The sequence below is a fragment of the Acanthopagrus latus genome, chromosome 5 (genome assembly GCF_904848185.1).
Source record: "Acanthopagrus latus isolate v.2019 chromosome 5, fAcaLat1.1, whole genome shotgun sequence".
Lineage (NCBI taxonomy): Eukaryota > Metazoa > Chordata > Actinopteri > Spariformes > Sparidae > Acanthopagrus > Acanthopagrus latus.
The window spans coordinates 5,902,652-5,930,322 of NC_051043.1; the positions used below are offsets into that span (position 1 = coordinate 5,902,652).

The 27,671-nt window shown below is 39.8% G+C and overlaps 4 protein-coding genes across 8 annotated transcripts in view; 2 read left to right on the top strand and 2 right to left on the bottom strand.

Moving 5' to 3' along the window:
• The window catches only part of LOC119019453 (histone-lysine N-methyltransferase SETD1B-A-like), a 12,770-nt gene extending 10,569 nt beyond the window's left edge, over window positions 1-2,201 (bottom strand). For 2 of the 3 annotated variants that reach the window (XM_037098055.1, XM_037098052.1), the window contains exons 1-3: window positions 2,080-2,201; window positions 1,729-1,884; window positions 1,492-1,602 (exon numbers count right to left, since the gene is read on the bottom strand). In XM_037098055.1, coding sequence (XP_036953950.1) covers window positions 1,492-1,602; window positions 1,729-1,869 — 252 coding nt within the window. In that variant the 5' untranslated portion in view covers window positions 1,870-1,884; window positions 2,080-2,201. Of the gene's footprint in view, window positions 1-1,491; window positions 1,603-1,728; window positions 2,006-2,079 lie in introns of all 3 variants that reach the window. The other variant, XM_037098053.1, reaches the window with a different exon arrangement.
• LOC119019456 (rho-related GTP-binding protein RhoF-like) overlaps window positions 1-8,746 on the top strand; it is a 12,221-nt gene extending 3,475 nt beyond the window's left edge. The window contains exons 4-10 of one of the 3 annotated variants that reach the window (XM_037098059.1): window positions 1,540-1,610; window positions 2,174-2,252; window positions 3,464-3,667; window positions 3,843-3,930; window positions 4,249-4,358; window positions 5,138-5,272; window positions 5,388-8,746. In XM_037098059.1, the coding sequence (XP_036953954.1) occupies window positions 3,533-3,667; window positions 3,843-3,930; window positions 4,249-4,358; window positions 5,138-5,272; window positions 5,388-5,555 (636 nt within the window). In that variant the 5' untranslated portion in view covers window positions 1,540-1,610; window positions 2,174-2,252; window positions 3,464-3,532 and the 3' untranslated portion in view covers window positions 5,556-8,746. Of the gene's footprint in view, window positions 1-1,539; window positions 1,611-2,173; window positions 2,253-2,988; window positions 3,668-3,842; window positions 3,931-4,248; window positions 4,359-4,944; window positions 5,043-5,137; window positions 5,273-5,387 lie in introns of those variants that run through there. The other 2 variants (XM_037098061.1, XM_037098060.1) reach the window with 2 other exon arrangements.
• On the bottom strand, window positions 5,971-13,439 carry LOC119019455 (calcium release-activated calcium channel protein 1-like). The gene is made up of 2 exons (XM_037098058.1): window positions 12,874-13,439; window positions 5,971-10,220 (listed from the first exon to the last, which is right to left on the bottom strand). Exons 1-2 carry the CDS (start codon window positions 12,985-12,987, stop codon window positions 9,675-9,677), a joined length of 660 nt encoding a protein of 219 aa, XP_036953953.1. The 5' UTR covers window positions 12,988-13,439; the 3' UTR covers window positions 5,971-9,674.
• Window positions 13,440-16,024: 2,585 nt separating this feature from the next.
• kdm2ba (lysine (K)-specific demethylase 2Ba) lies at window positions 16,025-26,951 on the top strand. The gene is made up of 10 exons (XM_037098593.1): window positions 16,025-16,176; window positions 20,581-20,817; window positions 20,918-21,061; window positions 21,913-21,999; window positions 22,389-22,676; window positions 22,779-23,596; window positions 23,760-23,923; window positions 24,017-24,178; window positions 24,290-24,508; window positions 25,746-26,951. The coding sequence occupies exons 1-10, from the start codon at window positions 16,123-16,125 to the stop codon at window positions 25,925-25,927; spliced, it is 2,355 nt and encodes a 784-aa protein (XP_036954488.1). The 5' UTR covers window positions 16,025-16,122; the 3' UTR covers window positions 25,928-26,951.
• Window positions 26,952-27,671: the final 720 nt, after the last annotated feature.

A 27,671-nucleotide genomic window follows, 5' to 3' on the forward strand; every position in this document is an offset into this window, starting at 1 on the left:
TGTTATTATGATTATTATTAGTTCATGTACATTTACTTGATTATTTGATTATTATTTGAGCAACAGTCACTTTACTTGAGGATTTTCTTTTCATGCTACTTTATACTTTGTCTCTACATATTCTACTTTTTATGCTCTACTTTTGCTTGACATCTGTAGTTAATAGTTGTTTATTAAGATTTTGCATACAAAAACATGAGGAGCATAGTTGCATACTTGCATAGTTATAGATTAAACTACTACAGTATATACAATTAATTCATTTAAGTGAACTACTTTGATGACTAATTAATCGTTAATGTACAAACCTTACATGGTGAGGTATTGAAACTTTTTTAGTCTTAAATTGAAGTGAATTTTGAGATTTGACTATTAGTCGGAAAGACATGAGCAATTTCAAGCTGTCACTTTGGCTCTGGGTAATTGCAATGTACATTTCTTACAATATTCACAAAAATCTTACAATCACTTGAGAGATTTTACTAACCATCACAATTAATTGAGAGACTCATCACCAGATTAATCCATAATGAAAATCATCATTAGGTGCGGTGCTTATAGGTAATAGGTAAGAAATAAAAAAGTAGGTTGTCACACTTTGCTTTGATTTCATTTTCTTGTTCTCAGTACATCACAGTCTCTCTTTTCCCATATTGAATTTAATTAGAAATTACTGTGCACCAATATCTATAATCTTTCAATTATTTACATAGAATTATAAATGGTTAAATACAAAATGTGCATTTGTGACAAGCTGCTCAATCACTGGGTAAGTTGTCCAACTATGTGGGGTAAATTCTCACACACATCTTTTTTTTTTTTTTTTTAAACAAATAAGAACGTGGATAAAAGGGGGCCCTTTCCACACTCACTTTTGCAGTTAAAAGTCTGAATTATCAGAGCAGATGGTTTGAACACCAGTTAATAACTTCCCTCTGACTAGACAAACAGGTGTAAATTAACATGAACCTAAGCCCACTGACAAGCTCAATATAGCTTAAACTGTGTGACTGACATGGGCAGAGTCACTGGCAGAGTCACAGAAATGCAAATCCTGGAACAATTTGCCTCGAAGGCCCCGGAGCGGCCTGTGTGTGCTATCTCCATCTATACCACAGGCTGGCTTGAGTTCAGGACTTTGATTTATGTGTCAAAAATAAACCTGTCCTCATCTCTATTCAGGACAAAAATAATACAACTGAACAAACTAATCAACATTTCAGAAACAAAATGAATGGTGCACTTTAGGTTTTTCATTTACCGTTAAAAAATATGAAACTTGTTCTCAGTATAAATATTCTCAGCCTAAAACTGACCCCTGTGACAAGACTCACTAAGTATTTACAGGGGTTTTAACTTTTAATATTTTTTAATAACATTTTCAAACCAGGGCTCTCACTTGCAACGGTGTATTTTTTTACAGTGTAGTATTAATATGTTTTACTTTGGTAAAGGATCCGGATACTTTCTCCGCCGCTGATAAAGGATTACCTTAAATTTAGCCACCGACAGGTCAGCCTTGATGTATTTGCTCCACAGGCGGCAGACGCGCGGATCTCTGACTGTATCCACAGGAAACAGACCTACCGGTAAATCCTCCACCTGTCCAGGTAAACAACATCCATCATCGTGGAAAACATACGGCGCAGTGTTACAGTAGGGGAAACATGTCACAGACAATTATCTAATACGACTAAACAATGGAGGGATGATTCAAACAATGCTTACGGGAATGTTAAAATATTCTCCATCATAACGGTAGACCTTGTACAGTCCTTTTGTCAGCGCAGGGTCAATGATCAGTTTCCAACTTCTCCAGGGCTGAGGCTGAGGTGTCTCTGTCTCAGTAGCTTGTTTTTCGCTTTCCATTACATTCGTCGATCCCTGGAAGAACGACAATGTCAACACGATGCATCCAGCTGTTAGCTAGCTGACACTGGTCCCGACATCAGGTTAACACGCCCCGACAGGTGATGGGAGCATCACCTGTAGCATTTATCCTCCTCTAAAAGACAACAGCTCGTCAAATTCAACCTGTCAAAACACTAAAAGTCTAAGAAAACATTTGTATTTGCGTACCTGCACCAAAGTTGGATCCTTTGATGGAGCAACATTGTGGAAAAGCTGCTCTTATTTGCGGTGTTTTCCTCACTTCGTCGCCTCGGGGCTGGAGAATGGATCCATCCGCCAGCAGATAGAGACCGAATATAGATCCTGCAGTGAGGCGGAAGAACACAAAAGGTTGGAAGAAGGTGGGTAGGCAGGTGACAAGTGTGAAATGTATGTTTACCTTCAGTAGTTTCAGTTAGCTTCAATTATTAAAAAATACTTGTTTTTGAACCAGAAATGTATGTTATATAGAAAGTCCTGGCTTAGAGTAATATGTTTAAACTGTAACGACTGAACATATGGTATAATACAATATAAGTAGAACTGCTGATATGGAAACATTTATTTTTATTCTTGTTTACTTTTATTGTTTACTTGTAATTATTATTATTATTATTATTATTATTATTATTATTATTATTATTATTATTATTATTATTATTATCATTAGTAGTAGTAGTAGTAGTAGTAGTAGTATCATTATCGTATATAATCTGACATAATGAAATTAATCCATTAAAGGGGCACATTTGTCAGCATTAATGGAAATGGAAGTGAAATAATGAGCTCTGAAAATGATCTTTATCAAAAAATGATCATATATTTATGAAAACACCATTACATGAAATAACATAATAAAACATAACAAAACATTGCATAACACACCATAACATAAAGCAATAAAACATAGCATGATATCACATTACAATACATAACACTGTAAAAGAAAACATGACATATCAATAAAATACATAATATTATAAAACATAACATTGCATTTTCCCCGCGACCCTGCAGAGGATTAAGCGGCGTACATAGAATATGTACAGATGATGGATGGTTGGATGAACATTGCATTTTATAGGTATAAAAATAGTGTATGAGATGCATATTCTTTTATTACACATGCGTGAATATGTATGAATAAATACTTTCACTGAATCTTAGACAAGTAGAACAACCTACCGAGACAATCTAGGTGAGTTGTTCTTACTTTGAGGTGCATCATAACGTCTTCCATCCAGCATTAATATGAAAGTGGCGATGTCTCTTTCCGTCTGAGCAGGATACACTGTCTTGTATTTATATTTAAACAGACACAAGGTACCACAACACAAAAGAAAACAGCAGCATGCTTTGTTATGTAGAATGTTGCAGCCAATATATTTGAGGTTGTTCACACACTTAAATATCCAATAGACAGAGGGAAGCAGGGTAGGTTTGAATATTTGTAGGTGTGTTTGAAGGTGTGAGTACCACAGAAAGCATTTCCAATACCAAAGCTTCTGTAAGTCAGTTTAGCAGGCTGCCACTGCACTCTCAGTCTCTGTTTATCTCTGGATTACCTCCGCAGTATACTGTACACACTGCCAGGAACAGCAGTCACTGGAAGCTTCCCTCCTCATCTGTCTTTTCACAAAATATGTCCCGGAGAGGATCAGAGGCAAACAGAGGAAGCACCAGCCACCGAGAGGAATTCAAGGTTGTTATTGTAGGAGACAGGGGCTGTGGGAAAACCGCACTACTCAAGGTTTACACTACAGGAGACTTTCCAGAGGTAAGTACACACCAGCTCACTTGTTTTTTTTTCTGTATGCTCATTCAGAAGTAGGGATGGATTCTGCCTGAAATCCATCGTACTGTAAAGACGAAACAGAATAAAATGTTGGGAACTCAAATCATTACCAGCAGTCAAGCACTGAGGGAAAATGTTGTCTTTTTTTCCCCTCCAGGAATATGTCCCATCTGTGTTTGACACAAGCGTTGTAAATTCAAGGTACAGAGGGCAATATTTTCGGCTCCATCTCTACGACACAGCAGGTGAGGTCTCACGCTTGGCCTCACAGGTCTGAAATCACCTTGCTGAACAGGTAACCCGAGTCTGTGGAAGGCGTGTTCTGTCATTCCTCAGCACTGAACACATAAAAGAAACACAATCACATGCCATGCTGTCTGGGGTCTAAAAGATTTTTTTTTAAAATACAATTATGTTGGTTAAAATGTTCTGAGAGAAGTTTTCTGTTACTATTATTTATTAGATTTGATTGTGATATACTTATTTATTCAAATTTTTGATCTATAATGAAGAGCTTATTCGATGGTAATTTCAAATGGTTGGTTTTGATGTTGTGTGATCAGGTCGAGAGGACTACGATCGCCTGCGGCCTCTCTCCTACAACAGTGTTGATGTGGCGCTGATCTGCTACGACATCATGTGTCCCGAAAGCTTCGATAATGTCTTTGTGAAGGTACTTGCAAATCATGTCTTCAGTCTTTTTCCGGTTGAGGAAGATATCAGGGTTGGTGGGAATGCACCATCTTCAACTCCCAATTTATTTTTGTAAAGACGCAGTATTAAATCTGCAAATCACACTTTGAGGTGACCTTTCATTGGGGTTACAACAGGCCGCTTGTGTTACTCCAATCCGTTTTTTGTTTTCATACTTTGATGCCTCTGTGGTCATATTGAGTCTCTTTGTCGCTTTTTGTAGTAGTTTTGTGTGTCTTTGTGGTGCTATTGTGTCTCTTTGTGGTACTTTTTAATCTCTTCATGGCAGTTTTGTCTCCTCGTGCTAGTAGGATGTACATATCTTGTAGTACTTTTGTATCTTTGTGGTGGTTTTGTGTGTCTATGTGGTATTCATATCTCCTTGTGGTAGTTTTAAGCCTTCTTGTAGTACTTCGTTGCAGTCATTGTGTGTCTCTCTCTGGTACTTTTGATTCTCTTTATGGCAGTTTTTTTTTGTTTTCCCTTGACTGTCTTGTCTTCTTCTGGGGGTTTAATGATACTTTGGTGTGGTTGCTCTGTGTCAGTGCTTCTGTGTCTCTTTGTAGTGTGTGCTTGACTTTCAGAAAGAAATGTTAACATGCACCTCAAACAGACGTTCTGGCCCAGGACCTGCTGACAGCTTGGGCCCTTGGCCTTGTACCCTGTAAGCCCAGTCAGGCTCACGATCTTGACCTTTGCAATATAATCATTTTGCAGATTATGCCTCCCAAAGAATTTACAGTGTTTGATATCTTTTAGTGGTACCCTGAGGTCCACCATTTCTGTGACGGAGTGCCCATCATCCTCGTTGGGTGCAAAGCAGACCTACGAAAAGACAAAGTCCTGATGAAGAAGCTCTGGTCATCGGGCCAGAATGCCGTCACATATCTCCAGGTATGAAGCTAATAAACTTACCAGGATTAGTACATTTTCACACACTATTTGTATACTATACCTCAGACAAGCCACCAGACGTTTTGATCAAATTGTGGGAATCAAACACTGACAGGGAGAAGAGGCCAGGAGGAAACTTGACGCCGTGCTATACGTCGAGTGCTCAGCCAAATACAGGGAAAATGTGGACGACTTATTCAGAGAAGCAACAAAGCGAGCGCTAATGGAGACAAGAGAGCCAGAACAAGTCAGACAGTGTGTCAGTGTGTGTGCTTTGCTTTGATGCATGCTCGTGACTGATTGACTGAAGTGACACCAATGTCCGCAGACATTTCCTGTGTGGTTTTACTTGTGACTTTATCATTTATACAGCGCATGCATGACACTTTATTCTTAACTGACATATGGTAGACACAATAACAAAACATACACAGTATGTAGCATGATATAGCATATTTATCTGTATATACTTATTGTATATAATTTTATTACATTCTTTTGACTTTAATTTTTAATCTCTTCTTGTGCCATGTGTCATCAAGTCAAACTCCTTTGTACATTGTACATTTGGCAAATAAAATGTTTTTTTATTTCATAAACTATCTTTGTTTAGTTTCTACACATACAGCTATGCTACAGCTATTGCCAGCATGGTAGAAAAAAGATACAGATAAAATATTTATATAAGAACACCCAAATCATCACAGATGTGTTTTATTCTCAAACAGGCAACAACAACAAAACATCCTGGTGACTTGTAACAGTAAAAAGCTGCAGCTTCAAGCAAATGTACAATACAGTATTTTCTAAAAATTCTCTTTTAAGCTATGCATTGACACACACAGTGGAACCTGTCTATATACAGTAAGATACATGGGGTTAAATAAATAAACCACAAAATGAACCAAAGAAAAATGGCTTTGTTTGCATTTTCAAAAAAGGCACATTTGGCAATTCCCAAGTGTCACAGAGTGTGTGAAGTTGCCCTGAAGCTACTTAATGTCAATCCTTTTCTCAACTCTTGAAATCATACCATACAGCATTTTTCAGGTCACTGTTTTCACACTCACAAATTAAAGGTGGAGAAAAATGATTGTTTAGTCTCATTCCCAGGTAGTCAAACAGAGACGCTTTGGCTTGGCAGGCCACCAAACCAAAGCATCAGTATCTTTCTCCGGAATTGCTGACGCCCAAGAGTGGCAGGAAATAATTAACCAATAAGAAATTACAGGCAGAGAGCAGAGTCTCTGTAAATATATCATCACACACCTCTAGCAGGTCATATGTGATGACAGAGATGGGTTGTGTTTGTTTTAGTCCATATATTGTTTTAATTCTTTTTAGGAAAATCCTGCAGAGTAGACCTTTAAAAAAGTCAACAGTCAACACCAGCAGTCTGTGAGATATGAACATCTAATAGCTCCTTGTCTTGTGCTACATGTCACAGAGATATCAGCATCTGGTATTGTACATTACATTGAACAGAATATATAGGGAATACAAGGGTAAAAAGGACAAATGTCATATTACCATAATGACCACAGCATAACCTTGATAGATACAGTTTGTAACAAAAATCAGTTATGAAAAATTGAGCTCTTGTTCCTAACATTGAACATTTTCGTACTATTTTTTTTGCCAACCAACGGCCAAATAACAATGTAGACATTTTTCTCATATATTTTAAATCCCCCCCCCCCAACATATTTAGTGGACAATATTAAGCAATATGATACATGACACAACACGTGATAGAACAACTGATGATAACAAACTGTCATCCAGCTCTTAGTATGTGCACATTTCTTCACTTGAGCCTGTACAGAATTTTTCTGTCAATGTTATAGTAAAAGACAGTAAAGAAAAAGTAAAGGAAATGGTCAAACCAAAGTAAGGCAGTTCAATAACGTACCACAGGATCCTATAATCCACACTGTCACAATGTAGAACCTAAATATTGTGACCGTGCTCAAGCCTGTAAACAAACTACGAGTACAAAACAAACCAAACCACAACATATCCAATATGTGCATGCTGTGCAATAATACATTCAACAATACTTCTTAAAGCCAGTAACCGTTTTCATGGATTACAGTGTATCTGAATTGCAAAAGTAACGTGAGACCAAGCAAATTTCTCAAGATTGATTATACAAGAGTCATCAGAGAGATGACAAATGGGTTCTTGATTCCACCATCGGGCTCATTTTGATTCTCTCTTGCCATAAAAAAAAAAAATATATATATATATATATATATATATGTGCACTGCAGTAACACACTTCAGTTAAAACCACCCCCCTGACCAGGACTCCGATTGCACACAAATACTGCTGGATTTTAATGTGAATATATTTATGTTTTATTCAATACCATAACAATTGTGGTCACAAACCTCAATTTTTGCAGGTTACCAAAAATGAGGATAATGCTTACTGTTCAGAACACTAACACCATTTAACTAAGGGGCAAACATTTGGCACAACCTAAACTGGTAACTACAATCAGAAGTCCAGTCCAGTGAGTAGGGGTGTGTGTGTGTGTGTGTGTGTGTGTGTGTGTATCCAACAAACCAAAACACTGAGGCCTCATCATTCTTTTAAAGGAAGAAACACATCTTCCATCGCTGACTGAAAACTGATCCATTGAAAGTGCACCTTGGCCTATAAAAGCAAACTCTGTCTGTCTCTGTCTCTTATTATTTCCAAAGGTTTAGCATAATAGCTTAGTGCTACATATTTTATCATGTGAGTCAATGTTTTTGCGTGACTCTTGCCGTTTTTGGGTGGTGTCCTGATTGAATGCACTTAGTTTATGTCACTTCAGATAAAAGCACCAGCTAGATAAATAGACATAACTCGTTCCATAACTTTGGGTTCAAAGCACACGGATGGTGATTCTAACATGATATTTCACACAGACAATTAACATTTTGAAGATGAACATCTGCAGTGATAATAAAGGCTTGGTAATGCTCCTTCCAAAGCTGAAATTAAAGCCAGGCAAGTCTGAGGAAAGGAGAAATCGATGTTAACCCTCCATGGCACAGCATTAAGGTCAGGGGTGGATGCAGCAGTGGTGATGATTTATATGGTAGGCCTGTACCGCCATCAGCAAAGCAGAATAAACTGTGAGTCGTGTAAACTACCGGTACATATGGGAGAGCCCAGACAGGGCAGCACCACAATTTGTCTACCTGAGTCAAAAACAGACTTTTAAATTAATTTTCTTGTTGCTGTTGTCCTTTTGTTCTGATAAGTCAATCATTCCACACATAAGAGTTCTTTTGTTTTTAACAGATAAAAAACAACATATTTTTCATTGTTCGTGGCTTTAACTTCATAAAAAATGTGGGTATCCCTTAAATTTCCAATACAAACACCCAATGTATATATGAAGTCCTAAAACTGAAAATAGACAACTTTTTGGCTTTAACGCATCATTTTGACATAAATACAGGTTGCACAGTGTAATGTCTGCAGAAAAATGCCACCATAAATCTCTCTTTCACTATGTTATGTTATGCTGGTCTGTCCACCAGGGCAGATGTGTCCTGCAAAAATTACAGTTGCTTCAGAGCCATTGATTTCCCTGGTCACTAGCTCCTGGCAATGACAGAACAACTTTAGTAACTGTGGAAACTCTGCAGTGCAAAAGAAAAAGAAACCCACTGATGGGGGAGGCAAAGACGGCGAAGAGGGGAAGTGCCAGAAAACCGTGACACAACATGAGTGAACGGACGAAGATTAACTTGATGGAGAGTGTTCTGGTGCTGTGTCAAAGTCTGCTCCCCTCTGCTGATACGTGTTCCCTCTTGCAAGGACCACTCAAGACCGATCAAAACCATTTCATTCTTTCTACTAGACCAGTTAGTAACAAAAACCCGCCTACTCATTAATACAACCGCCTGTTTCACTCTGGCTTTTCATAGTGCTGAGATCAGACAGTTTTTTTTTGCTTTGTACAGTAGCCAGGCCGCTAGTGAAAGCCAAGTGATAACAATGTGTTTGTGACAGTGACGCCAACAGTAACACCACAGTGAAACACTTCGAGGGGGAAAGTTGTCTATTTCCGCTTTAAGTAGCTTTACTTCTAAAATGTATAGTGTTGCACTATAATATACATTAAACAAGCCACTAAAATGTAAGCACCTAAGAGAAAAAGACTTTCCTGCATGTTAAAGGTAAAACTACTTCACTGCCTGATATGATATGTAGAAGTGTGTGAACATGCATTATCCAAAGATGGACTGAGTCTAAACCATTCAGCATTCAAAAGATGGATCTAGCAATAAAAAAAGCATCTATGCAGTTCATGAACATAAAAAATAAAGCTTTCATAATAGATCTCCTGATAAAAGCACTGTTGAATGTCCACTGCTCTTGTACACTAACCGCCTCTAATCAAGGGAAATGGACAGCGGCCTTCAGGTCGTCGTTCTCAGCCCTGTGGTCCAGCTGGTTCTGGAGCCGAATGACCTGCTCCAGCTCCCGGATCTGTCGGTCCGTTTTGTGACTAACCAGTGTGCGGTAAAAGTGGACGGCAAACACGATAAAAACAATTCCGAACGGCACCATGATGCAGGTGGAAGCGATGGCCGCGGCCTCGCCGGAGCTGATGGTGCCGTTGTTTTCGGTGTTGCTTTTGAGGGGCAAGAACTTCACCCAGCACAGGAGCATCACCTCCGTCAGGAAGAGCAGGGTGCCGATGACTGTGGAGAACGCCCAGGCCAGTTCTATGTGGCGGTGCATGCGTTCGTGGGGAGACTCGTTGACCGAGTTGAGGTTGTGAACGTTGCTGACAGCCTCGAGATTGGGGAGGATGCAGGTGCTGATCATGAGGGCAAAGAGGTGGACTGCCACCAGGACTGTGGTACAGGCACTAAAGGCTATCAGCAGCCCTGGAGGATACGTGTAATCCCGTTCCAGCTGAACCTCCACCATGGCAACCTGGGAATACCAAGCAAGAAAAATGTTGATATTTTGCAACATTTAATAGGAACTGTCTGCATTTATCTTAAAAGGGGCTCTGTGGTACTTCTGTGTTCAGGTCATTCGTACATGTTAACAGTCTCCAGTTCTAGACCAAGGTTAGCTACTGCTGCTCTCTGTTAGCGGGGCAGAGAGAGGCACTAAGACGAGGCATAATCTAAGTCAAGCCCTTTGGACAGTCATTGAAAATCCGACCCGAGTCCCTCACAAAGAAATCCACAGTCGAGCAACATTGGACAAGTTCAACAAACTGACCAAGGGCTTGTATACACAACTCAGGGGGATGGGAGGTTTCAATTTTACTCTTACAATAAGTAAAGAGATTAATACGTGTTAAATTCTATAAACTGTTACATAGAACCCCTTTAATAAAACCACTGGGTAGTCAACGGTTAGATCTTGAACATGTTGAACCCAATGAAAGATAAATAGACAGACATATATATAGTTTTCATTATCGATCTTCTGATTTTTTTTTCGGGGGGGGAATTAATCACATAATTAATGACTTAATGTGTTTAAACTGTCAAAAATGCTCATCTGAATTACCAACAGCCCAACGTGTCATCTGTGAACTGCCCAATTTCTCCACGACAAATGGTCCAAACCCAGACCAGCAAATCCTCACATTTAGGAAGCCGGAACTGGCAAATGTTTTACATTTCTGCCTGAAAAATTACTGAAACTTGATATCAATTATCACAACTGTGGTCAATACATTTTCTTTCGATCGACTTATTGATTAATCAACTAGTTGCTGCAGCTCTCTCTATAGATTAAGGTGCTATTATACAAATGTAATGTGGTATGTAATAAGAACAAGGCATGTACAACATTGTTACCATGTCTTACATACAGATTAGAAGTTAAGTCTAAATGGATGCCAAATAAGTGAAGAGGAGGTACATGTAGAAGACCTGAAGCCACATCATCATCCACTTAATCAAAAGTATTTAACATGTGCCTTTCATGCATATAAAGGTTTTGTTAAAAGCACTGTTATATGCAGTTATATGTCATATTAGCCCACAGTTAGGTCTGCATAACTATAGGTATAATAGGTTATAATGTCAGTGAACAGCCTATCTTTTACAAAAACAACTTTTTTGGAATCAGGATTGGAACTATTGGAAATGGGTGTTGACTTGTAGCCTCCGTGGAAGGAACACGAGTATTAAATAAGACTTGGTGGAGATGCTCCAGCGGTGCGCTGCGGCATGGGTGTAGCGGACGCGGGGTATGCGGGGGACATGTCCCCCACACTTCCTGTATCAGTGCCCTCTGTCCCCCGCACTTTTTACAGACATTATCAAGCTCTGTTTCCCCTGGTTCCGCCCCCATTCGAAATGGCCTGAGGGGCGAAGGAAGCGCGCGTTCACAAAAAGCTCGCCCCCGAGCAGTTGTGCTCTTACCACAGAGGCACTGTGGAGAGAGCCAAGGTTCAAAACTGACTTTTTTTAGCGAGTTTTATTTGAAGCTGCTGTAGAAATGAAATCCAAATTTCATGACTGTCGAGTTATATTTTTAAACTGGGACAACAGCAAATATGTTTTTCTTTTTATGTCATTAACACAACCAACTACTCGTATTTCTATCAATAAAAAATATTATATTTGTGACAGACTTTTCATTTCAAATATTATGGATTTTGGTAGAGAGTGTGCTCATTCATTTATAGGCTATATATTAATTGCTATTTTATCATATTTGTCTTAAATCCAGCTCCATTATAGCAGGTAAAGCACATCCTGACAGCTTGAAATATTACTGTCAGATACTGTTACCCCTCTGTTCAAAATGAAAGGAGGCTCTCACATCTTTCAAATTCATACTTGTGACTTCTTTCCCCACAACAGAGGGGGAATAGTATCTGACAGTAGTATTCCAAGCTGTCAGGATGCATTCCCCCTGTTTTAAATGGTCAAGTTGAATGATATCAGCCTGAAAACTTATATGTTGTGGGGAAAGAAGTCGGGAGTATGAATTTCAAAGATGTGTGAGCCACATTTCATTTTGAACAGAGGGGGAACAGTATCTGTCAGGATGCGTTCCCCCTGTTTTAAATGTGATTTCAGATTTTGACTTCATAGTTTGATAGTATATAATTATAAAGACCTGAAGTCAGTCCCCTGGTGCTGTGCTGTTTGTGGTTATGTGGTTCTTTAGCCACTAAAGAGAGGTTTGGCGGTGTGTGGGCGAGGCGAGCCCTCTGAAGTTTTGCTTTCACTGTTTTATTCTCTAGCTCCGTTATTACCGCACGGCGACGTACAGCTCATGCAAATAATAATAATAATAATAATAATAATAATAATAATAATAATAATAATAATAATAATAATAAATCCAAACACGACTAACTGCGACCTTCTCGTGTCCACGTCCACGGGTCATCGTGCTGTCCTGGCGGTCATGAGGGGTCAGTAATGTTGAATATGAGAGCACAGGAGGCGTCACCCGGCCTGTGAAGTGTCGCTGCAGCCTCTCAAAACAATCATCTGCGTCACGTATGTATCTGCGCTTCATGCCGACGGCCTATAGTCGAGTTTGCATTAATGCAGGAAACACCGAGAACACTGTGAGAGCAGCCAGTGGGGGTCAAATATTAACTTACCATCGCGAATCCGGACAACAGAGCTGAAGTTCGGCTGGTGGCTTTTAACTTGGCTCGACTCAAGTACAGTTTTCTCCACGACAGAGCCTGCATGGAGTGCTCGTTCAAACTCATTCCGACAGTTAGCACTTCTTCTTCTTCTGGGTCTTAAAAATACAGCTTCGGCAGCCTCCAAACCGGATTGGTTTACAGGAGGGCACTCGGTGAAGAAGAGCGACGAAAGGCGGACGCAGGAAATGCGGTTTTGACGAGGCGCTCCTCCAAACACCAGACAGACACGCAGAGACAGAGAGCTATCAAACTGTGTCCAAACTTTCCTTCAACAGCTGACCTGCTGTCAGACTCTTTGAGGAAACACAACAAGATACCCACAATCCAATGCTCTCCACATGCGCCGCAGCGGACCGCCTGCAGGTGGCAGTAACACACAATCTTATCGGAAAGCTGATTTCCTGTACGGATGTGTGCTCATCTCTTCAGCTGACACACACACTGTGCCATCTGTCAGGTTTTAGTGGCTCATTGATGGAATGTGGGGAAATTCAAACTCAATAAATACAAATGTTTATGAATCTGTGATGGTGATGTCTATTATTATCATTAAAGTTTCTTATTATGTATTCCTGAGCTACCATACATCAAGAGATGGTAATACAGTGCTGTGTATTTATTGTACCACAATAGTGACACTAGTAAGTATTATTTTATTTTTTTATTTTTTGAATTTCTGAAGTGTAGTAATTACCCAGACTTATTATTCAAAACTGTCTTCACACTACAGTATATCTGATAGAGTATTTATTTGACTACAATTTTGATGTACTTGTACTTTACATGTGTTGTTACAATAAATGTTATGCTTTCACTCCGCTGCAACCACATTTCTACCTTTCAGCGCTTTTTGTTAACTTACTTTTAGGACACATAAATCAACTAATAATAAATTATGATTTTATTTTTTTTTTTTTAATGCAAAGTGTCACAGAAGTAAATTAAGTAGCTGAATCCTTTACCAGCTGCAGCACTAGTGATACGTACACATTAATGCATCACTTACTGACACGGCTTCTAAGTATATCTTGATGCTCATACTTTAACTCAAAGGTGCACAATATAGTTTTTGGGAAGAATTTTATTTGGCAGACTCTGCCACGTTCTAGCTTTTAACAGTATTCTGGGGACATTTTCCTCTGAGATCAGCTTGTTTGTTCAGTTATTGACAAATGTTTCCTGTATTATTATCTCATTGATATTGTAAATATTAAAGTTCAGATTCTGAATTTCTCCTCCAAACAACGCTGTTTGGTATTAATAAAGGTAACATGTCCTTTTGATAACTGGGGGATGATTTATTGAGGAAGTCTCGCAGGCCTCTGTGTAAATTCACACTTGCGACATCTGGAAACAAGAGAATGAACACAGGATGCGTGATAGAAGTTGTCCACCACCTGGGGGCAGAAAAGAACAAAACATCTTAGGGAGAATCAGATGTTCTTTGAGAGGTGATTTTTTTAAAAATGTTTTTTATTTTTTTATTTTAAAGAGAATAAACAAAGGAAATGCAATCAAAAGACAGACTGCGTTTTCTGTGTGCTTTTCTGTGTGTTTGCAAACATGAATGTTTATGTATGATTCTTTGGTGCAAATTCTTCTCAGTGCACATTTAAAAATACATATATAGGGAAAGTAGTTTTGTTTGCCTGGGTACATTCTTCACAGAGGAACCGGAAGAGAACCAGAATACCCATTAAGGGGCTTGGTATTCTGTGAAATCCTGATTGTGAGAATGCCAAAGTCTGACCTCACAAAATAATGTTGAAGATTTGGAAGTGACACACGAATCAGTCAGAATCTTAATTTGAAGTCCTGCTATCAGCAGAGGGAATTTTAGGATTTGATCAAAATGAATGGGACCCATACAACAAATAGACTGTAGCTGTAAGAGTGCATGTATGCCTTACTAAACCTACGATACATAAAATAAACAAGTAGCCTATGGTTAATCATAATATGACAGGTTACTTTTTGTGTTTGAATAATATTTCATAACATTTTATATCAGCTATAACAGTCTTCCCTGACATGCGTGTCATACAACTGACTTCTGTTTTCCATGAACTAATTCTTGATACCACTGGACGACGCCTAAGTAAGACAATACTATAAACAAAGTGGCTTTGAATGATTCATGACTCATTACATCATCATCATTATTGTACAGTCCAGTTCTGAGTAAGCCAGTGACACATTTCTTGTTGTGCTGGCTGTATACACATCCATTTGATACAAAATTAAGCAACACTTCTGATCATCTATCAGATATACAGTGTAAGTATGGCAACTGTAAATATTTCATTATATATAATTCACATATAGAATGTATAGGTTTGGTAGGTTTTGATAAGTAGTCCCCTTTCATGAACAATGTCATCATATTTAGGCCATCATCTGGTAGCACATACTGTAAAATCAGTGATGAGACTGTGACTCATAATCATCAGTGGATACCTTACGGATACCTGCACTTTTTTCTGGAAAGACCTGCTCAGGTGGAATGAGGTCAGGTGACTGATTTAGCCAGTCAAAAATAATTTCTCTCTTCGGCCATTAAACCAACATGTCGAATATTATGAATAAAACCTGTTTTAAAACACTGTTAAATAACCCAAGGTGTGTCGCGGTAGTATAAAACCATTAGTGACCTATTAAACCAGTAAGATTAAGATGTTAAATAAATTAAAGTAATCATTAATAATTCAATCCTTTCCGTCATTCACTGAGTCACACATGCCACAAAAACAAGCAGAAGCAAAGACGGATGTGTGTAGGGGGGAATCATCTCGCGTTAGATACTTATCTTTATTTCCGGTTAACATAGCTGCTGCGTTCACATTACCCGTAAATAGCAACGTCCACGTAATTCAATGCCCTCTCAGCGAAAAGTTTCTACATTTACTTTCTCTTCCTTGCCACTTTACCATTTTCTTACTTGTGTATATTCGAAACACGAGAATATCTATTGTTAGCTGCCTTTCTCGTTTTCTCTCGACTATCATTCACCAATCTGGAAGCTGTAGGTGCACGGGAAGTTTGTTTTTACGAGCCTTCCATGGTTCGTGAATGCGGCCTAACTAGCAGCTGCCTGTGCTGGAGCGATGTGGAGGAGGAGGGGGCTGGTGAGCTGAGCTGGAGGCTTGTTCAGCCATGTTAGTTTTCTCTGGTGTTCACGAACGATGAGAGAGAGGAGCCATGGCCTTGTCATTGAGCGGAGACGATGAGGAATATGATTCAGAGTCTGAGCAGGTCAGAGTTCTTACATTCCATTATGTAACATCCCTGTACGCTTGTATGTTTTTTCCAAAGTGTAAGTTAGTGTTTGACAGAAAGCCTTTTGTGAGCGGGATTGTGTTTTTCTTCTTCAGGTTGAGCTTTCACCCGCTCTTCTTGTCTGTGTCTAGACGACTTGAAATGAGAAATATGTCATTTAAACCTGTTTTTACAGTTAACTATTTTACATGGACGAACAGTCAGCTAAATGTACTGTACACAGAGTTAAATAGACTCTGGCTGCTTCTCAGAATTGATAACAGACCGTCCCAACACACCGTGTTCTCTCCACCTTGGACACCATCTATTATGTTAGCCACAACTGACCCACTTCGTACTGACCACAACAGATTCATCTAGCAGTGTTACACATTTTTTTTTTTTAGCTGTGAACAGAACCTCGGTATTCTCCTTGAATTAGCCATGGGACCATCCAACTTTATACCAGCAAATACTGTGATTTAACAACATGTTCTCTGACCTCCCACATTTCCTCTCAGAAAATGCCTCTCTTGTGATTAATTTCCTCTCACTTCCTTAACTTGATCCTCACCACTCTGCCTTTAAGAAGACTTTAGGCAATATGTTGTTTAGGCAGGGAGCGAGGAGGGGGGATGGGGAGAGGGAACAATGAAGTTGCTCTCCTTCAGTTGTTTGGGAGTCCAGTTGTTGCCAAACTGGGGTCCAGTGACCCCTCAAGCTCCCAGAGAAATGACATTTTAAGAGTTCTTGGTTAACTTGTTCTGCACCAGAATGAGAATCAAGAAAATACTGGTGGTTTAGGCTGGATTTTGCACTCAATATGTTGTCTTTTGAAGTTCCTGAGGACAAAGTTTCGATATGTGAATGTTTTCTCATGGGGCTTGTGAGATGTTGCACAAGTCTCCTTTAGACCCTTGGCCTGTACAACGCAGGAGAAATCTGAGACACGCTGACATAAGAGCCAGCGCTTTGTGCTTACACAATATTTATACCCAGCAATGGTTCATCAGAGAGTGTTGTGACACGTTGTTGAAGTCAGTTACTCACTTCTGTGTGTACATCTGTACTGTACATGAGCAGCGAATGATCTGCCTTGTGACTTCCTCCCACTGGAGTCCATGCTGAGCCTGAGTCAGAAGACCACGCTGAGGATATAGGCCATGTTTTTGTTCACAGGCCTCAGGAACCAATCCCAAATTCCTGACATATTACTAGACAGAGTTACAGTAAAGACAGGCCAGCTGATTTGTTGATCACAGGCTGGTTTTTTTTTGTTTGTTTGTTTTTAAAGCTACTACACCTGCGTTCTTACTTTTACTTTTTTCAAGACCTATGGGCTATGATTAATATGGCAATATTTTTAGGCCTAGTGTATATGTATTTTTTTTTACCAGCATTACTTTTATGTTATGATAAGAATATTTGATACTAACTTATTTTGACACATAAGTAGACAACAAACAATTATGACAGTTGGATCGTTTCTTTTCAGAAGACTGGAGTTCACATGAGCAACTGTGTTGATGAAGCGCCAGATTTCGTTGAAATAGCAAGCATTTCTCAAGGAATATTTCTGACCTAACAGTTTCAAAACTTTGCAAGAATGCTGTCACTGTTATCAGTGTAAAATAGCAAGGTGGAGAGGTCCCTTATGGAGCCGAGCACCTAAAGATTTCGCTACATGTGGTACCATGTATAAGTATCTGACAATGAAACTTGAAACAACAAGATATTCAGGGAACAGATGCAGAGTTATGTTACGGTCAAAACTATGCATTGACACTCTAAATAACTTTGACTTTGAGACTCTGCAAACCAGACTTAAATTACTATCTTCAGAAAAACGGCTGTGTCAGACAAGGTCAGGAAAATAATGAGGCGACTGAGCTAAAAACCAGTGTGTGATGTTGTGACAGTCACAGCCACCCTGCAGCAGCAGCAGCAGTCCTTCCTTTGATGTCCCCCTCCCAGATTTCCACGGCCGTCATTTGGATTTATGGAAAGCTGTCAGATGGCTTATTCCCCATCACGTCTAAATGCTCCATCAGTAACGGCAAGCAACAAACAACCGCTTGTGCTTGGAATAACATACAGCTTTTAATAAAATCTATCCTTCCAAATTCACCCTAAGGGGAAATTATAATCAGGAAAGCATTAAAGGAACAGTTAACCCAAAAAAGAAAAAGAATTTATTATTTTCACTAATTTCAATAAGTCATTATTGATCCCCTGCTTATGGAAAGTCTGGTGAATGTTCTTAGTCCACGAAACATTTCTGGAGCTTCACAGCAGAATAGCGTTGCAGCATTCTCCTAAACAACTGAAGCAGATGAGGCATTGTTTTAAAATGTTGGGATGTGCACTACTAATGCTTTAAGTTTAGACGCTGAAGTGAAATCATGTGCTTGATACGGGGTTTGAATTGCTTCTTCTCACATCAATTTGGGCTAAATGATCGTTCAAAGCAGTCTTAGTGTGACACTCCAGAAGTGTTTTGTGAATTACACAACTTCACCTGAATCAGTCATTTAACAGTAGACCTCGGTTAATCATTTCAGCCATTTTTCAACAACAAACAAGACGTGTTGGTTTCAGCTTCATACATAAAAATTTCCTGTTTTACTTTGTCATTTATTATAGTACATGAAGTATCTTTTGGACTGTTTGTTGGACATGAGCAAAGTTTATTGTTTAACTGGATATAATCCTGTCTGTGATTAATAACCATATAAGCAACCACATTTTGCTCCCTAAAATCAATCTGAACTAAACCAAACAATGACTCTTGAAAATGTTAAGCAGATTAATCGATAATGAATAATCATTTGTCAAGCCCTGGTCTACAGGTCCAGAACTGGTTTCTCTTCTTTTTCTAGGTGTGTACATGATTCCAGAACTATTAGTTATCTTTTACCTGGAATGTCTTGTTTTTATTTTCAACTAGTGTAACCTGATTGACTTGTCCAAACCTGTAGGAATGAAAGCAATACAGGCTGAAATGTAGTGATGGATAGAAAAAAAGTGACATCAGGAAAGTGTTTGCACTAAATCGTTACCTCCTCCTGTGGGTTTATTTTTATCCGTCTCTCTTGCAGTCCTTTATTCAAACAGTTGCCACCAGCAAGGCAATCGTGTTGCCAAGGTAACCCCTCCTGCTAGAACAAGAATCACTGTAATGGTCTGGGATTTGATAATGGTCCGTCTTATGATTTGTCTTATTTTCATGGCGGTTTACCGTTCTGCCATGGCAACAGGGAAGAGACAAAAATAAATGTGAGAATTTCTTTTCCCTCACAAATCTGTAAAATGAGCTTAATCAGCAGGTTAGCTTGTCTTACATTTACTCCCATGACTCACAGAGATTATATGTACAGTATGTTAATCACCAGAAATGTCAGAGCTGTAGAGCAGGTTTCAATTTGATTATATAATCATAAGTGTGGTTTCAATCCGCCAAGGTTTTCATTTGATGCCATTTCAGATTTTGAAACAAATAATCAATTTTGTTTGTAAAATTTGGTGCTTTGTTCATATCTAATAAATGCCATAAATGTATATGTAAATGTTTATATCTGTCTAAATTGTTGTTTTATTGTTGACCTTTTAAATGCAAACAAACAGATCTATAGATAATGAAAGTAATCTTTTGTCAGAGCCCTACAAATATCATGTGTTTCACTTAACTAGCAGCATATGTCAGGTGTCTTAATAACTAACTTGTTCTTAAACTGTTTAAAAAATACTAAGTGCAGATGTCCAGAATCATTTTTTATTAGTGTCTTATTACATGTGTTGTTGTTCACTAAGGATATGTAAATAAACCTAAAACATAAAAAACATGTTTGGTCTTGAATTTTATTTTTATAGCAGGTCTATTCTTGAAAGCTTCCCTTTGTTTTAGTCATCACAACAAATAAATACACAGAAAGTTAGAAAATATTTTTAACTAGACATTCTAAATGGCTTGTGAAAAAGCAGGAGGAACATAAAATTATGACTAAAATGAAGAAACAGATCCTCAGCATGTTGTGTTAAATTGGAATGTCATGATTCTCCAAATCTATAGTTCAATTTGATATTATATTTCAAGGTCACAATGCAATTATGTTTTTCCATTTGAAAAAAAAAAAAAAAAGCCAGCACTGTGCCACTGACAGCCACGCCATTGTTAGAGTATCAAGTCTTGATTTGAACAGATCTTTTGTGTGATGCCGGGACAAGTGTATTGCATTTGCAATTTCTACTTCTTATTTGGGAATGTACCTTACTCTGGCTGTATGGTCAAATATAAATAAAATAGAATGGTGGGGTTGTTGTTTCCAGGTATAAATTTGTAACCCTCCACTGACAGACACTCTTGACTGTGACTGTGTCACTGATGCACTGTTTGCCTTCCAGCAGCGTGCGGCCAACCGGCCGAAGCCCAAGATGGGGCCAGCAGCAGCGACGCCAGCCCCTGTTAAGCTGCCATCCAACCGCAGCTCATCCGGAGCCAGGCGGAGAAGGACACGCTGCAGAAAGTGCGAGGCGTGCCTCAGGACCGAGTGTGGAGAGTGTCACTTCTGCAAGGACATGAAGAAGTTTGGAGGGCCGGGTCGCATGAAGCAGTCGTGCATTATGAGACAGTGCATAGCCGTGAGTTACTTAGATATATTTTGCACAACTTCATAAAATTCTTAAAGTTAAATGTCTTTATTCCTGCATGTTCTTGATATTTTGTTCTCAATCTGTGCAGCCGGTCCTACCCCACACAGCGGTTTGTGTGGTGTGTAAAGAGGCAGGCAAAGAAGACACACTGGAGGAGGAGGAGGACAAGTTCAACTTCATGCTGATGGAGTGCTCCATCTGCAACGAGATCGTCCACCCCAACTGTCTTAAGGTACAGAGGGCCAGGCTGGGAACAGTCAAACTGCTCCACCTTATCGAGTCATACACTCAGTGATTCATTTCATTTCGAAGTAGTGTGCCAGGAATCCCAGGACATCTTAACATAATGTGAGTGACTCAGACAGTGGGACTGTAGTCACTGAAGGTAACTTGATGTGGAATGGGGTTGTTTATGTAACACACTCATCGCTCTTACATGTGGAGTTTTTATGGCTCAAGTGTGACACCATCATGTTTTGGGATTGTACTCCCACCACATGCTCAATAAAACAGGGATCACTAATTAAAAGCATTTGTTGAATGACCAAAAACTTCATTTATAGCCTGGGAAGGATGTGAGCAAGTAAACCTAAGTAGTTTCAGTGCTGAAAGCCTTTTGTGAGGTAAAGGCAAAACAAAATGTAAAGCAGCACACACCCTGTTTATAATTTTTACGTCAAAAACACAGCAGGTTGTTGCCAGCACATGCTTGGTCAAACCAGTTTTTCAGACAAGCCTTTTCTAGTTGTTTGGCGGCTGGCAACAAGAAGTTAGTATCTCTAATTGTTTCAGTTTTATTCATAACACAACCACTTAGACATTGCAGCTATTCAGAAGTGTATTTAAGCTCCTCAAGTAGGAGTTCCAAACTCTACTTCCTTTTTCTATTTAATACATGAAGCAAGACTCTGCATGTTAACAACAGCTGAGGTTAAACTGTGCTGACCTGCCTAACAAGTACACGCCACAGCAGGCACTTTCACTTCCCTTGTCTTGTTTGTGTTAAACAAACTGTACATCTGGCTCTGGTAGAGCTTGTTGTTCTCGTCGAAGTGCGGCTCATTTTTCTCTTTGGTTTATCAGGTGAGCGATGCCTCTGGAGTGGTGAACGATGAACTCCCTAACTGCTGGGAATGTCCCAAGTGCAACCACGCTGGGAAAAGTGGAAAAGTGAGTACAAATATGTGTGAGTCACAGGGTTTAGATTATGTAACGGCTAAGAGTGTGTTGGAAGTGTTATCACAATTACTGCAAAAGATTTCATTGATTTTCTGAGTATGGGTGATACTCATAGATAACCAAATTCACTTTCCTAAATTCTGCAATAGACTAAATGGTTTCAGCTAATGTGTTTTGATAAGATTGCCACTTCCTGTTTATGCTTTCCTCATTTGTGAAAGTAATTCGCTTGTGACTGTCTGTCACAGAAGCAGGAAACCACTGGCACACTATGTGTTGTGTTTTGGTCAGAGAGAGGAGTATGCCTTGTAGCTCAGTTGGTTTACCCCTGTGTGATAGGCTAAAGGTATAAAGTTGTCTCGCACTTTTTGTCCCCTCTGGTATTGAAGCAAAAAAGGGGTCCAGGGTTCAAGTACGCCTCCAACCTCCCTGGCTCTCTGCTGAGGGAACAGAAGCCTGTGAAGGAGGAGGGAGATGCTTCTTCTGCAGCCAAGAGGAGGCCGGACAGAGAGGAGACACCCAGGTACAGACCAGAAGAGCCTCTGCACCGACAGCCGCCACTGCTCTCCCCCTGCAACCTGCCCCGGCCCAGGCCTGAGGACAAACTGAGGAAGAAGAGGAAGCTGTTTGATGATGATGATGATGATGATCTTGGTGTGAGAAAGAAGGTTTGTATCATTTACACAATTTAGATGCAAGTGTTTGGGAGTGATTTCTCTTTTACCAGAACAAATTAAAATGAATAATTCTCATACTACTTGTTCTTGCAGGAACGGTCCGATGATCCTTATTTTTCTAAGCTTCTGCACCAAATCAAAACAGAGGAGGATGACGAAGACGCATACGAGGAGCATAATGAAGAAGGAAGGGAGCATCACTTCCGGAGTGCTCTAGAGAGGAGAGGGCGTTTTGGAGACGCTGAAGAAGACGGGGAAGACAAGGACTCCAAGAACGAACTTTTGAATCCCTTCATTAAAACTCCGATTGGTGACAGTGATCAGTCTCTCTGCAGCTCTCCACAGGCCGGCCCCAGCAGCGAGGGTGGAAGTGAGACTCAAGAAAAAGGGCCTCGTCCAAAAGCTCGCCGTAAGCGGCGTTTACCTAATAGAGAGCTGAGCCGAGAGCTGAGCAAAGCACTGAACCAGGAAATCCAGAAGACAGACGACAGCCCGGCCAACGAGAACCGCCAACCGCTCAAAGTGGAGCCAGAAACAGAAAACGAGGAACCGAAGAGATTGTTCCGCAACGGCACTGAACTCGGGGACCAGAGGACCCACCTCAAGACCAAAGAGATGAACGGGACCCCCTGGGAGCTGCGCCACTTCTACCCGAGTCAGATCACTCCACTGGGCTTCAACAGGAGCACTCCAACCAACCGGCCGGTGCCCCCACACTCCCCACCCAAGTGTGTCCAAATGGAGCGGCACGTCATCCGTCCCCCTCCGATAAGCCCACCTCCTGACAGACTTCCTCTGAAAGACGGTAAAACACACGTCATACAGCGCGAGGTCTGGATGAAGGTCTTTGGCTATCTCACACACCAGGAGCTGTGTGTCTGCATGAGAGTATGCAAGACGTGGAACAGATGGTAAATGCACAGCATACACTACTATACTTAAAATGGCATGTTAACATTTTTATTTTCAACATCACAGTTACTGCATGGGAAGAAACTCAAATCTTTTTTTGCACAAATTGGACAAAACTTAGAAGTGTAACATGCAATACAAATCTTTCTTTCTGACATCCAGGTGTTGTGACAAGAGACTCTGGACCAAGATTGATCTGAACCGCTGCACCTCCATCACCCCACTCATGCTCAGTGGGGTTGTCCGCCGACAGCCAGTTTCCCTGGACCTCAGCTGGACCAACATTTCCAAGAAGCAATTAAGCTGGCTTATTAACAGATTGCCGGGTACATGACTATGACTCTATGATTCTTGATCAACTGAAATGTTTAGTTTCATTAGTCTGTGTCAGTATTTTCACATGCTGCTTTGTGTTCCAGGTCTGCGAGTATTAAAGTTATCTGGGTGTTCTTGGGCTGCTGTATCTGCGCTCTGCACCTCCAGCTGCCCTCTGCTGCGCACACTGGATGTCCAGTGGGTGGAGGGACTCAAAGACGCACAGATGAGAGACCTTCTCTCTCCTCCTACAGACAACAGACCAGGTGAATTATTGTCACAGCTTAAGAACGCGGACCACCTCACTGCCCTGTGTTGCCTTGTGTGTTGCTATTGACAAAGTACAAAAGCTGATCCGCGATGCTCTCCACCGACAGGTCAACTGGATAACCGTTGCAAGTTGCGAAACGTAGAGGACCTGCGACTGGCAGGGCTCGACATCACTGACACGTCTTTACGCCTCATCAGTCGGCAGATGCCTCTGCTGTCCAATCTGGACCTGAGCTACTGCAACCATATCAACGACCAGTCAGTCAACCTGCTGACAGCAGCAGGGACCACAACCAGGGACTCACTCACAGAAATCAACCTGTCAGGTGAGAACTGGGGCCAGAGGAGCAGCAGTGTAGAAATTCACAGGATTGATTACTTAATTTCAGGGGTTGACTAGATCTGAAAGTCAGTTTTTCAGGGATCCAGATTTTTTTTTAGGAGCCAGTTGCCATATAGTTTTTCTGAAAAGTTTTTTTAAATAGGCCAGATAGTGTGCATTAAAACACAGAATGAGTAGAACAGAATGAAGAGTCAAGTAGGTGTTTAGAAGGGAACAAAAGGTTGGCGAGGTGCCAGGGTCAAACTAATGTTTGTTTTTTTGCCCACAAATTTGCGAACATAAACAATTAAAAAAAACAAAACATACAAACCACCATATATATCTTAATTAATATATAGCATAAAAAGAAAGGGTCACACAAAATACACCTATGAAGTAAGTTTAGTCTATGAAACCGCAAAAGCCATTCTGACTGAAAACACTTTGATATGTTATATTGGGAAAGCATAGCAGGATGGCACAATTCAGTGTAATGTTTACACACTCTGTTATCCAATGTTCCATATTCCATGCAACCTCTCTTGAATGCGTTATTGTGGTGCATCATCCTTTAAATAGGTTGTTTTTAAATTAATTGAATCTGCCCACTGGAGCCAGATTCAGCAGACCCCAGAGGACAGAGTTAGATGTTTGCTACATAAAGTACTTTTATTCATTTCATTACTATTCATTATTCACTTCATATTCATTTCCATAACAGAAAAATCACATACACACAAGAGCATAAATTATAACGTGGATTGCCCTGACCCCACAAAACCTATTTATTTCTGTGACATATTCACTGGTTAATCATCTTATATTCCCGTTGTCATGTTAACGTCATTAATTTCTCCCGCTTCTCTTATTCCTCTCGACATTGTTGCTCTTAAGCTTTTTGCTTTTGCTTTTTGCGTTGGGGGTTCTGTGACATTCTGACATTAAGCAAATATCAGTATGAACATTTACCCCAAACCTTACAACTTTAGGAAAAAAAAAAAAAAAAAAAAGGGAATTTAATTTTAGGTGCAATAAAGAATCTAATGACAGTCTCCAAATATGACTGTTTTGTTCTCCAGATGTCGTCCATTTATCTTCTGAAATGTTCTTTTTCCCAGGGATCTCGTACATTTCTTGTGGTGTTGAGGAAGAAATAAAATGATTTTCTGTGAACTATCTATGCACATGGCTTTTTAAATATAAAAGTTGTGACAGATTTTGTTCTCTCTGTTTCCCCCCAGTTTGTAACCGGGTCACAGACCATTCCCTAAACTTTTTCAAGCGCTGTGGAAGCATCTGTCAGATCGACCTTCGCTTCTGTAAGCAGGTGACGAAGACGGCCTGCGAGCGGTTCATCGCAGAGATGTCTGTGAGCGTACCATTCAGACTGAAAGAGGAAAAACTGCTTGAGAAGTCAAGCTAGTTCCTAACAGGATAGAAAAACAATTAACGGACTCTCTTTGCACTTAATGGAACATTTTTATTTTTTTTTTACCTGGTCCTGTTATAAGTCTCTCAATCAGTGTCACAGTAAACAAACTGACGGATGCAGACCATTCACTGGACAGATGAAGAGGACGTTGCATGCATGTATTTGTGTTCAGATTGTACTTTTATAAAGACGTGCTTGTAATTGGCTGTTGGGTTGTTTATTTTTATTCTTTAAATATCCAAAAATACAGTATTTTTATACAAGCGTCATTTCATGAGTTTACAGTGTCTCAGGAGCTGAACGTTGCCGAGAGTGGCATGTTGACTGAGCATTGTGTCCTTCCTCATTTTGCCCTCATGCAACAGTGTCCTCTACGTGCCAAAACCTGTATTTGACATTAATATAACTCTAGTTTCAGGCAAAAAAAACATACCTGTACAGTAATGAGTATTAGACTAAATTATCAGAAGTACTTCCTGAATTTAGAATGTATCTCAAGAATGACATAGTTTCCTGTTACGCCCTCATGTTTTCACTTGCCTTCATACTCTTATGATTTGTTGAATGTTGTGATCGACGGGGTTTTCGCCAACATTTCAACATTAACTTATTGATTTTTTTTGTTTTGTTTTTTTATTACAGTTTGTATTTATTCATTTATTCAGTAACTTGATGGTGTCTCTGAGTTTGCAAATAATTTATCATGGGTGGTTTGAGCCTGTTGCAGGATCCAGTTAGTGACAGGAAGTCGACAGTCACTGTCACTTAACACGATGCAGTCAGCCTCTTGCAGCTGGTGCTGCATTCAGGTTCACACAAAGAGCACCGTGAATGACTTTTGCAAATAACTAATTTGCATAATATGTTTAAATAATAACTCCATACATTAGGTGTCGTGTGTATTTGGGGGTGTGTTGTGCTGTAATCGATCACCTCAGGTGAATGTGATAATGTTTATATTTGTAAATTCAAAAACTAAGTGCTAATATGCATTAAAAGAATTTCATTTGTACCATTGGTGAGTCATGTTTTCATTGACACATCGTATTCTATTGTCAAATCTGTTTTACCTTTGTTAATAGTCCTCTAAAGGCCAACCTTTTTATTTAGAAACAACTTAAGGCAAATCAGTGACTGAGCATGCACACAGCTTGAGCGCTGGAGCTTGCTCACCTAAATGGAATGCAGCAATCATTACTGTTATTAATGCCACCTGTGCTTTTCCTGCTTTGATACATCCAAATGTCTGCTGTGAAAAGGGCCTGATGTGAACGGTGTGTTTGGCCGATTAGTCCAGAACCCTAAAACGATTAGATAAAACAGAAATCCTGCATCCTGACAAGCTAAAACCAGTGAACATTTGTCATCTTTGCCTTAAAAAAAAAACCTTAAAACCATACCTCAGTTATCAAGGTTGTAGATTATTTTGAGCTGCTCAATAAATCAACGGATCATCTCAGCTCTAACTATTTCTTTTTCCAAGATAGTACAGGGACACAGCATGTGATGCATGAGTATACAAAAACAGACTTTAATTAAAATCTTTTAATTACCAAAATAAAAAGTTCAACATTCCCAAATACAAAGACCAAATCTTGCACACAAGTTCACCCTCTCTAAAGAAAAAGTGCAACCTCTTCTACTGCTCGTGATTGTAGGGGACATCTTTTCTGTAATAGCAGCAATGTTGATTTTGTGTGGGGACAGTACAGAGCTGGATACTTCTACATGAGCA